Below are 12,881 nucleotides of genomic sequence, written 5' to 3' on the forward strand. Positions count from 1 at the left end.
TTAAAAAATAAAAAGTGCAAAGTTGAATTGTTAAGTTGTGGTGGCAGTCAAAGAAGAAAGCAGTCACTGGGGAAAAGAATTCCCAATGCCAAGCACTTATAAGAATCGAACACCCAGCTGGTCAAGACTTAGTTGTTGATAATAGGAATAAGCGTGGGTCAAAACTTCCTGCAGGAAAATTAACAATTCCTTGTGATTTATGTGCAAATGAAAATTTAACATTGATAACATACTGGATTAACCAGGCAAAATCAACACAAATGCTTTTTCTGCTGCCTCATGCAGGTTTACATTCGTGTTGAAAGGGATTTGGAATAATAAAGAGCTTGGGTAGATTTGAAGTTCAATAACAAACTACAACAGAAACATTAGTTCTACTACTTACTTTGGCTGGATGCTGTCAAACATTTCCTGGAGTGCTATTGCTCCATACTTTATGCAGTACAAGTTAATAAAGACTAAGAAACCTAACAAGAGAGACAAAAACTGATATCAGGAAGTGTTCTCAAATAATCTCTAAACTGTGCAAGACCAAATACTATTCAACAAAAACAAGGACGTTTACAATCCCTCCCTTTTTATTCCTAAAATGGTTCAATAAACAGATCTCCTACTGCAGGTAATTCATGCTAGATTGGCTTACACTACACCAAAAACAAGCTTGAAATTGTATACAAAGAATCTAGACACCCACTGTATACAGTGTCATCCTGTGCAGTCTAACGTGACAAGATACTACACAACTGGTTCAAAGCCATTTGTCCTGGCACACTACAGCCAACAACTAGTACTTTTAGACAAGTGATGGAATTAAAGAATGTTTTAAAAACAACTTCAGAGGACACATACAAGTAAATTACTTACTCTTGATGAACTTTGTTGTTTTGGAATTTTGAAGTCTTTGAAAAAGCAAAATGAATATTTGTTTTCTGTATGGGTCAACTGATTCACTAGAGGTGTGCGGAAAAACATAAAACATTAGTTGTAAATACTTCCATAATTCAAGTAACAGTCTTTTTGCCATAATGAAATGCATGTTTCTCTCATTTTATGTGGGCCAAGATGTTCCGTAGCTACTTGGTGATTATGAAGGCATCCTTTAGTTTTAACCTCATTGGCCTAATCTTAAGAATCAAGCATGCACAGTATATTAATGTTTACAGTAAATCACTGGATACTTATGTATGAACTTGTATATCCATCATCTTAGGAACTATATTGATATATTAAAAAGGTTTACTTCTAGAACATATGTGAACCATATGTGTGTCTAGTCACTAAATTCAAGAAACAGTGACCGGTTACTGGGAAGTCATGTGTGAACATCATTTACCAATGGTGTACCGGTACTACCAATTTTATTGCATTCCAAATAGATAACCTAGTAATCCCCTTTAGGCACTGGATTCTGCAGGGGTAGCAAGACCAAGTAGTAATTATTCTAGGAAGCAGCAAGAGGTAGAAACAAAGGTACAGGAAACAGTAAATAAAACTCAACTGAAAGCCTAGCCAGGGGCGCACCTTTAAACGACAAGTACGAACAAAGAACAGTTAAAATGACCAGGAAGAAAAAACACACAAGGTGCTTCAACTATCTTTCACAGCTTCTAGACCCTCAGGCCACACCTGCGCTGCAAGGACCACACCTCCTAGCAGCCCCGTTACCGGGAGTAGGCCTGATGTTTCTTCCCACTATTTGTCCCTCCAGATCAGCTTTTTAGGAGGGTGCCTCATCCCTCATCGTGGGACTTTAGAGAAGCTCCAGCCACCCTCACGCTGCAAGGATCACAACTCCCAGCAGCCTCTGCTACTGGGATGAGACCTGCTGCTTCTTTCCACTGTTTTTCCTCCACAGCTCCCATTTAGGAGGGTGCCTCCTGTAGGAAAGTAGCACCTTTCTGACACAGTTACCCCAACTTTTTGCCTGGTGTCAGTGTGTTTACAGTGTGGTACACTGGGATCTGGCTAACCAGGACCCCAGTGTCAGTGCCCTCTACCGTAAATTTAGTTGTAAGGTAACTTTTACACCTCACATTTGGCATACTGGGGCACCCTTGTAAGTCCCTAGTATATGGTACTTAAGTACCAAGACCATTGGTACACCAGGGCTCCCCCATGGGCTGCAGCATGTATTGTGCCACCAATGATGGCCCATGCAAACTATAACTACAGACCTACCATTGCAGCTTGCATGAAATCGTGCATGCACCTTTCACCCCAGATATAAGGTTGCCTTCTACCATGGACACTGCACTCTGACCCTGTAAGTCACACCTAAGGTAGGCCCTTTAGTCCAAGGGCAGGGTGCATGGTCCTACGTCTGAGGGCACCCCTCCATAAACAGGGGGTGCCCCTACAAATTTCAGACTCCAGTCCCGGGGCTTTGTAAGGGGCGGAGAGGCCATATTAAGGTATGTAGTGGACACAGGTGAACACGAGTGGTCCAACTACATAATGGCTTCACCGAACCTAGGTATGTTTGGTATCAAACATGTTGGAGTCATGCAACACCACCAATTCCAGGGTTAGTTGCATGATATAAGGTACTCTGGGGGTTCCCTAGAAAATCCTCCATGTCTGCCTGTACAACCTTGCAGGGTCTGCATGCCAGCCCATGTTGCGGCTGCCCCCAGAAATTGTTTTCCCTCCCAACTGCTGAACTTAATTCGGGCAAGGGAAGGTAGAACAAAGGATTTCCTGTAGGATAGAGGTGAGACCACCCCATCCTTGGAACTGGTGTCGCTGGGCTGGGGGTGCCTCAGAGCGCCACCAGACTGCTCTGAAAGGCACATTTGGTGCCCTCCTTGCATAAACCAGTTTACACCAGTTCAACAACCCCAAGTTGCCTGTCTTGTCGCGAAACTACACAAAGGACAGGAGAGTGACTAGCCCCCAGTCCAGCTCTTCCCCTAAGGAGGTGCAGAGAGCTCTGCCAGGTGGCCACTTGATTCGGCCATATTGGAAATAAGATGAGCAGCGGACCCTGGGAGCATCTGCCTGGTTAGCCCAGATGGGTGGCCTCCCTGACCCCCACTGATAGGTGGGTCATTGCAGTTAGTGTCTAACCCCCTTCCTGGCTTACTTAAGGGCTCCCCTGAGGGTGGGACCCTAGATTCACCTGTAGGACTTCAGGAACTGTCTTGCAAGTCTCCTTTGCAAGACACTTCTGCAACCTTGAAACCAGAACCGCTGCTGTTCTTCGCTGAAAACAAAACCAAGACTGTAACCAGTAAGAGGGCTCCTACTGCAACTTTGTTTAGAAGTTCTGCAAAGATATATGCAACACTGTGGAAATGCATCCTCCAGAGTTACTGGGACTCTGCCTGAACTTAGGAAAGCAAGAAGGAATTTCCCTTGGTGTGAAGGAGTCACTACCCTGCATCCGCAGGCAACTCAACAACAGCAGCCGTCTTGTGGATCCTGCTGTCCCACGGATTCGCCAAGGCTCTGCAACACAGTTCGTCGTTTTGCAGCACTCCAGAGGTATGATCTATCTTCCTTGCAACTGGGAAGTTTGTGGTCCTTCACTGGGAGTGCTTGGCTGAAACCTCTGTGCACTGAATCTACCCGTCGTTGCCAAGAGTTGTTGGCTCTTCAGTCCGAAGACCTCCTAGCTCCAAGAAACCCCGGCCTGCAGCACTCTCCAGCTGCAAGAACGACGTCCTCCCTGCAACTTTTGCAACGTGGGCATCCCTTTTGCAGTGCTCCTGAGGCCTCCCTGGGACTGCAGCCTGACTGCTTGTCCCCAAAACTCCTGCAAACTCTGTGCAACGCTTCTCTGTATCTGCCAAGGCTTGTTGGTGGTCGCACTGACTGCTGACCCCTCTGCAATTCGACAACTGGCATGGAACAGCTTGTGGGCGATTCTGGGGTCCCTCCTACATCATCTGGACTCAACAGCTGCACTTCTTCGTCCATGGTACTTCAGGAAGCATCACCGAGAAGGGTTGGTATTACCCTCCTGCACCAGCTGGGCACCTCTAGGTGGGACACAATTCATGTTTCTAAGGACCAGCTGAAGACATAACTGGTATTAGTTTCCAATTGAAGGGAAATGGAACAGAGTATACCAACTATGATGTTGCATTGTGAAATAGAAAACTCAGGACTGATAGATACTTTAACAGAGGGTACCCAAAGAAAGAACATACACCACACCCAGGGAAGTCATGCTCAACCCACAGTTGAGAAACTGCTTGGAACTCCCAAGGTCCAGATAGAAAGCAAGGTTGCACCAGAAAGTGAAACAGAGTCATGAATCGAACATTCAACTCTTGTTCACTGTGCTGCAACTGCTGCCTTCTGGTAAAAAAGTTTCAATAGATTCCTTAATTACACAGGTAATTAGATAAGGTTACTTACTGAGTGGCCTGCTCTTCAGACAGTCCGCTCATATGAAAGGCTCTTCAGATATCTAACGTTGTAGCATCTAAGCCAGAGTGAGCAAGTGAATGGATAAATGTAGTTTGTAGAATTGTATTGATATGTACATGTCAGCACGTTTGGGGCGATAGTGCTCATGTACAGAGCACAACATCTAACCAAAAACAGACACTATTTAAAGGGACGATTTAGAATAGAAAGGGAATTAGAATACTAACACGTGATTTAAATAGGCACATGGACATTATATTAGATCTTCAAAGAACACTGAATATTTCACCTGCGGGGGGGGGGGGGTGGGGGGAGAAATCGCTGAAAGCTTTACCAAATAGGATTTTTTTTAATGCTGATCTGTACACAGCATTAAGTAAACGTCAATTAAATTGTTCAATCAGACCTACTGAATTTTCATCTGAGAATAAAAGAGCACTCTAGAAATAATATAGGAAATGTGGTTAAATTGGCATTAGTTTCCATGCAGAAGAATATGAACAAAGACATCGTCAGTGCGTGTTTAAGGTCAAGTTTAGTTTCAGATTATCAGTCAACATCTTCAGGTGTCATCCCTAGATTGACATTCCTTAGAGATTATTAAGTATTCTTTAGTATTTTTGTCTGGTGCTAGAAAAACCAGCAAGACTTCATCACAGGCATTAAATCACTAGGGGAGTCACACAATCCTTATATGGTTAATATTTAGATGGACCCTGCATTCACTCCTAAAGTTCTTTTGGCATTAACTGTGAGCTATGAAGACAAAAAGAAGTTAAGTCTGTGATGGTGAAAGGGAGGTAGGGAGATAAACAGCCTAGACACCGGGAATGAAGGTCATGGGAGGGAGGTGGGAATAACTACAGTATGAAATCCACAATTCTCCAACTGTAGTCAGTTCCCTGTAGCTGAGAATCGCAAGTCCGCTCTCCACTCTAGTTAAATTCTTTTCTCTCCAAACAATCTAATAAGCGAACTGCATGCTGCCTCTCACTAAGGGGGCAGAAGACCATTGATTGAAATAGTCCATTTTTAGACATTCTATAACGAATGTACTAAAGAATACACAGGACCATTTTTTGGCTCTAACTATTTGCAGAAAACTGACGGCATTCAAGGAGAGTTGAGCATTACACATGAAAAAGATTTAATTGTGTAATGTGCGGACAGCAATAGAGCACTATTAATACACTTCAAAAAATTTAATTTTACCTAAATACATTAAAATGCAGTGAACATGGTTACAATATGAACAGTTTGGGGTATTTGCTAGAACCTCAATGCAAATAGGTTCTAGGGGAATAGGTAATGTTTCAATCCATAGTCACATTAGCGCTAATGAAATTAATTTTCTGTGAAAGAAAGTTATGTTAGTTTTGTATTTGATCAATTCCATCTCCCTCCCTCTTCTTTATAGTACCACTCATTGATTTCTCTACAAAACCAAAAAAAAAACACTAAAGGAAGTTTCCATCTGGGCAGTCAGGTAAAGGCCTACTAATTTGGATGTTATAAATAAACAACCTTGAAGTTTTTTCACTAACTATATATCAGTTTCTAGGAAACATTTAAAAATACATTAGCATGTATCCAAACGTGGACCTAACAGTCTAGTGTTTCAAAAAGTTTACCAAACTGCAGGACTCCAAAGGAATGTACCCATCTGGCATTACCAAGAGGGAACTTGTGAGTTGGAAAATAGCAGCCAGACCTGCAAAACTCATTTTCATGCTTTGAAAGGGGTTTTCATTTGCTACGGTCAAACTGTAAGTGAGCTCTTACTCCTACTTCTTCTACTAAGAACCTCACTACTTCTCTCATAGTCATAACCACCTAACATCATAAAAAACTTGTTGTTTTGCTTTCACAATCATGATGAGCTTTTCCATGATTTGGGAATGTGAAGAAGCTGAATAATATCAGTTAACCTGTGCTAAGGTTGAAAAGAATTGTCAATATGTACTTACGGAGGCATGTACTCAATAATGCTGTTCAACAGATAGAATCCTTGGTGATCATTTGCTTTAGAGGCAATCAGTTTCTGAAAAACTCCCAATAATCCAGGCTGTGGAGGGATGACGACAAGAGGTGAGGAAAATAATCTTATTTATTCATAAATAATAAGTACATAGTTTATTTTAAAATAATTAACAGATTAAAAATTGTTAACAATGTCACTATAGTCCAGTCGCATATTTTCTAAATGAGAATGCTTTGCTTACACAAACTCCTGTTAAAACCTCAGCAAGAAAGGTATTGCTTTAAACTGGAGTTGTGGATAGAGTGCTAAACTAGCATTCATATTGTACTGCAGCATTTATAAAGAGTTTACTAGCTCTATGTGGGACGCAGAAGCACTTGCCTACTTGAGTAGCAAGCTACACCAAGTACAGTTTGTGGCTGGAAGGATGCTGTATTTGTTCTGATCCTATGTGGGATATTCCAGGTCATGCATGATGACCACAAAGGCGTAGTTATATTATAGCATGAAGCGCATAGCATATTTTGGATGATGAAGTGTAAGAGATAGACATGCAATGTTATGGTTTTCAGCATGCTGTTAGCTGTGATCAGTTCCGTGGGTCCCTTTATGGTATTTCATATGATATAGTCTGCTTAACTGGTTACAGCACTGGGTTGTCTTATCTGATATTTTGCCTATAGTTGTGGTCCTGAGCTGGCATATGACTATCAAATAACACTCTGTATTAAAATAACCTTATTTATCTCTCTTCACAAGTGTGGAATTATTCAAAAACCCGCAGAAAACAGTAACAAAATATAGTCCATAGGGAAATGTCTTAGTCAATGATTACTGGGTAAGTTGTTTCCCTGTCAAATTAGTGAAAGAAGCACCACACAACCACAGGACTCCGCAGCTCACTAGCTTAAGAATCAACTTGTACAGTCATCAAATAATTAGGAGTTAAATTAGAAACACACATTACACTGCATACTTAACTTACAATTTTATCTGATGCTGAGGTTGCTATTGCACCTGCACCCCGCTCCAAATATGCCTGAAGAAGTCTGACAAGAGGAGGAATGTTTCCTGTTCTTTCCCACAGCACTGGCTGAAGTAGATGAGGAAATAAGGCCATGTAGGAAGATGGGATGTCATTCTTATGCATTTCCAACAGCAAAGACATCACTTGAAACACATATGGAATAAACTCTAGAAGTGGAAGCATAAAAGAAAACAGCTCAAACAGACGCAGACATGTCAGTAACACAGATACCTTGTCACATAAAGGTAACAATGATTTAAATTAGCTGAGACTCTCACATTAAATAAGTGCTGTAAAAAAAAAAAGGAATAATAATTACGAATTTAAGACTATGTATTTAGTATTTCTGATTGCACTTTGTAAATTCAAGCTTTTATGGATTCATTTGTTTGCCAGAGCATTAAATTATGGCTCCTTTCAATATCTGAAATCAATAGGATGAAGAAAACCTTGCGATCCATAGCATAATCGAACTTTGGAAATTAGCATATTATGATGTCTTGGGTCTGTGCCTGCTCAAATATCTAATTAGGTTTTTAGCCCCATGCTCTTTTTAATAGTATATAAACTGATCCAGGTGGGTTTACAATTTCAGAATTCAAGAATTTTACCGTGGCTTCTGAAAGAAAACTTGTTAGTTCCATCAAGGCACAAGCTTTTGATACAGGTTAGTCAACATGACAAATTATGTTCTGGAACATACAATTTTTTCATTCAAGTCACACACCAATATTCGATTGTTTTAAATGTATAGAAAATGCTTCTAATGAACAAGGTAATTTAATTTTAATGGACTGTAACAACTATTCTGTTTTTAAAGTACTGTATTTACTGGCTTAACAAAATTGTTTTGTATGCATTTTTGTTGAATGACACTTTAAAGCTGAGCTAGTGCTCACATGATGCACATTTTCAAATGTGCAAGACCTCAAAACACATTTAAATTAAGAGCTCATTTTTCTAAACTAAATATACATCGAAATCTTTCCAACTGATAGTGAATTTTTTTTTAAAAATGAACTAGAACCAATCTTTGATAATAAATTGCTCAGTGTGGGAAAATCAAATTTCTAGTTCCATCTAGGAAAGAAACTGTAAAGCGAAATATTGCTCACAGTTACAAGCAAGAACATTAAGCAGCACCATATCAATTCAATTGTAAATCAAGGCAGATTATGGATCAGAAATACAAATTTCATGCCTACAGTAACACAAGGAGAAAATAAGATCAAACAAGATACGAATGGTAAATCAGGATGCCTGGGGAAAAAGATGACGAGGAGTAAATTTAAGCAAAAAAGTCACAAAGAGAAGCCTAGCATCTACAGTGAAATAAAACAAACGCACTTCTCAGCCACCCTATGGCATGAGCTCTACGACTGGGACGATAGGTTCATGAGGAACAGGATAACAAAATAGCCTCATGTACCTCATAAGCTGAAGTGGGTTTGCAAAAAAATAAAAAATAATAATAATTGCATACAAAATAAACATTGTCGTGCTGAATAAACTGGGGATACAAATAATCCTTAGGTCAATTCAAGGGTTACTGAGAAAATCTTCATTGATAACGCATTCTTGATATTAAACATAAGCAAAGGTTCAAACCAAATTGCATTTATAATTTCAAACTGATCAGTATGAAAAGGACATCTGCACCCACCAATAAAAGAGGAAGCTTAACATATGACCCTCTTGCTTAAGAAACGTTAGACAGCTGAATAAATCTCCATACATCTCCATTTAAAAAGTATGTGGTTCAGTAAAATTATCTTTATGCTTCTTGATTATAACCTAGAAAACCTGACAACACTCAGCAACCTACTCAAAGAAAAACATCACATTTTAGGGTACCTTGCACATCGCTCTGCAAAATCTCCGTGAAGACCAAAAACAAAGCCTCTTCAAAGCTTGAAACAGCAGAAGGATTTGCTTTGCAAGTAATTCTGATCGACAAGCAAATAGATTCAAACAAGTAGTGGTTAAAGTGAGGCTTGCTTGGGTTCTACAAAAAGAGAAAAACATCAAATTAAACCAACTGTTACAAATTGCTTATTAGGAGAACAAAGCATCACCAATTCAGATTTGTTATGTTTTTTTTAACCAAAACTATATTCATGTAATTGCTAATTCTCCCCAGCATACAATTCATTGATATTTGTCCACTTACTTACATACATCACAGCTGTGTAAATGGGGTCCTCTGTGTGAGGATCGCAGAAACCCGTGGAGTGGACAAGAATGCTTTTGCAAAGGATAGGCTAACATGATTCGCAACCCGCTTTTAAGGCGGATGGGTTGAGGAATAAAAGACTTAACAGGACAGTACTTCACACTCCAGCTACAGATTTACCATATAAAGATAAAGAAAGGAGTGGGCGAAGGGCTTCCTCTTCACGCTCCCAATTTTTTTTTTTTTTTTACTTTAATTTTCACAACTTAACTGCTCATTTGTTAGCTCTGCCGCACAATGCCAAGAAGGAAACCCACATGCATTTCAACAATCAAATGTTGAACTGCATTTGAGAATTATAAGATGGAGGAAACCATTGTTTATTTCTACACCAGACAAGAACGCTATGCTATAAGTAGAGCGGGATGACAACTCATCATTGGTTAAAACAAAAGAAAGTTCAGGGTAGGCCCGCCAAACAAAGCGGCCCTGCAAGGGACAGATGCATCAGACATGAAGCATCAGGGTCTCCTTCCCAAATATAGCCAAGTACCAAAGTGTGAAATACTGAAAATGAAATTCAGGGAATTAAAAAGAAGGATCAGCAACTATCAGAAGGAACTTGTTCTAGAAGGAAATGTTACATGTACTATGGTTCTTCACCCTAGGAATCCTCACTGATTTCATAAATGTGGAGTAAGTTCCACAAGTGTGAGGACCCCGGAACATAGATGACTGAATTAAGCGATATATCTTTGATGGGGGCAGACACCTTTAAAAAGTTTAATGTGTCACCTCCATACATTTGAGTGGTTCAGCATTTGCAGTTCTTTTCTCTGTGAAAAAGCCAATTCAAACCTATACCTCAGCAACCAGCTGAAACAATCCTTCAACATGGTAAGCTTTAAACCTTTAGCTTAAAGAAGGATAATGGAGGGGACGAGGGCTATTAGGGCTAGAGTGCATTAGTGAAAAAAATGATGTTCTGTCCCTTTAAGGAGCTGGCAGATTATGTATTCACTGTACCAGCTGCTTGCCTACAACATTGCCTGAAGGTTTTTAATGACTGATTCATAGACTATTGCTTCTAGAATTGACATCCGGAGGGGAGGCAGGATTGTTCATGACTTCAGGGGCTTCTCCTACAATGCAGAACCAGGATTACATTTATTCTACATCTTATACCTTTCACTCAGTCAAACGTAGAACAGAATGGCCAGCTTATCTCTTGAAACCGAATGTCAATTATACCCAGAAATTCTTAAGGACAAGAATATATAAATTAAACAGATTTGGTAACACTGCTTAACCAACTGTAGTCTCTGTTCTGGTGCCTTCATCCAAAAAGTAATATTTATTGAATGTATATACTGATTTCCATGAGGCTGCTCTACAAATATCTAATAGAGGAACAGTTCTCAAATAATCAGTAACTGACTTTCCATTTGTGGAATGAGCTTTTGGTGTACTCTGTAGAGGTTTGCTAGCTTGTTGATAGCATAAAGTTTCAGGAAACTATTCAATAAGATATTGTTTGTTTTGTGGGTGCCATCCCATTACAGAAGGGTCTGTAAATGACGCAAAGAGGTTTAGTTTTCCTTACATCTTCATGCTGTCCAAGTTATGTTTTAAAAAACTTTTATATCCAAGGATTGTAGAGATCTCCGCTTGAATGGAATGATTAGGAAATTATGACATTAAACTGGTAGAGAAAGAGTGATTAATATGCACATCAAAAACACTTCTGGGCAAAAGTTAAGGAGGTGTTCTTAACAATATTCTGTTGGGATGGGAAAGTACGTAACACTCTGCTACAGGTGTGGCTTGGATTTCACAGACGTGCCCAGCTGATTTGATCACCAGCAAAAAAGCACATTTCCAGTTGCAATTGTGCAACAAGGCTGTATGGATTATTCCAAATGGAGGAACTATTAATTTAGAGAGTACTAGATTAAGTTCTGATCAGGGCGTTTTGGACAAATAAATATTTTGACCCGAGTTTCCTCTGTATGCCCAAATGGCACCCTGATGTACTTTATACTAAAGAGTATTGTAGTTTTGATCTTGTCAAATGCAGAAAAATTACATTTTTGTGATGTCAAATTGGACCTCGACTAATGAAACCTCAAATCAGAAATGTTTTCCATTCGAAATTATGACATTCTAGTGTAAACAGAAGAACGTTCAACTTCTTAGAATATTCATATAACCTTGAAGCAGATTTAGGGGACCATATTATACAACCACACGAGCAATGCAGCCACATTCACACATTTTATGTTAGGCTATCGTGCCATACATTCTCAATGGCAGATTTGGTCTGCACATCATTCTTCTGTGAAGTTTTTACAGAAATATGAAGCAGCTCCAGGAAAAGAAAAAAACTGCCTTGGCCATTCTGGAGCACTGAGAATCATCATGGCAATGGACTGTTTCTGCTTTATTACTACTTATGGATTCAGAGGTATTTGTGGAGAACAATACAAAAAAATTGTTGGATCAATTTATCAAAAAGGCACTGACTAATGATCCTGGTTCATATTTTAAAGTAACGTTATTTCATTTTGCTTGGTAACAAAAAGATCATCTCAGTCTTACAAAGTACAATCTTCTAGTTTCCTTTTTGAGATTTTTCAATATAACATTTGCTGAGCTATTTTGCTTGCCAATTCTGGATACCTGGAAACTGAACTGCTTGAACTGGCAATGGAGCCACTGCCATATTGCCTGAGCCAATAGAGTCAAAATCTTGGATCTAGAGCAACTTTGTTAAAAAACAAAGCACTTGTATTGTCCATTGAATTAAGTCCATCGTGTAAATGTCCCAGAGCTTCTAAAAGCTTTTTACCGTTCACAATCACAGAAAGAGGTGTTTCTCTGAAGACCTTCATGGTTAAATTCACATATGCAGTAGAAGGAACCCAGTTCTCCTTCCTGGCTTGTTGTGTTTTTGTTTTGTTGTGTTTTATTTTGCTAGATAAGACAGATAACACAGTGTGATCTGTAGCAACCTTTGTCCTACAGGAAGGGCATGTTAAAAAAAAAAAAAAAAAGTGAAGGCACTGTGAGAGAAAAATCCTTACAAATGTGGGAAAAGGGATGTTTTTTTCATATTTAAGACCTGTAAATAGGTCAAATGAAACCTAAGGTAGAGAATTTTAGGTGTCTCAAAATTTGAATGGGAAAAGTTATTTAAAAAAAAAAAAAACTTCTTAACCCTAATGCTGCCAGTACGTTTTCCCTCCTGTGCCAACCATTTTTTGTTTTTAGCTATTTGGGGTAGTTTGCGCCTAGGCACTCATAACTTTTTGTCCACATAAGCTATC

At 39.5% G+C, this 12,881-nt stretch overlaps 1 protein-coding gene across 2 annotated transcripts in view; it reads right to left on the reverse strand.

Annotated features, from left to right (window-relative positions):
- Positions 1-12,881, reverse strand: part of CSE1L (chromosome segregation 1 like) — a 296,982-nt gene that overhangs the window by 61,125 nt on the left and 222,976 nt on the right. For both annotated transcript variants that reach the window (XM_069243443.1, XM_069243444.1), the window contains 5 exons: positions 9,237-9,387; positions 7,341-7,549; positions 6,342-6,439; positions 865-950; positions 386-467 (listed from right to left, as the gene is read on the reverse strand). In XM_069243443.1, coding sequence (XP_069099544.1) covers positions 386-467; positions 865-950; positions 6,342-6,439; positions 7,341-7,549; positions 9,237-9,387 — 626 coding nt within the window. The remainder of the gene's footprint in view (positions 1-385; positions 468-864; positions 951-6,341; positions 6,440-7,340; positions 7,550-9,236; positions 9,388-12,881) is intronic.

Source organism: Pleurodeles waltl, chromosome 7 (assembly GCF_031143425.1).
Source record: "Pleurodeles waltl isolate 20211129_DDA chromosome 7, aPleWal1.hap1.20221129, whole genome shotgun sequence".
Taxonomy (NCBI): Eukaryota; Metazoa; Chordata; class Amphibia; order Caudata; family Salamandridae; genus Pleurodeles; species Pleurodeles waltl.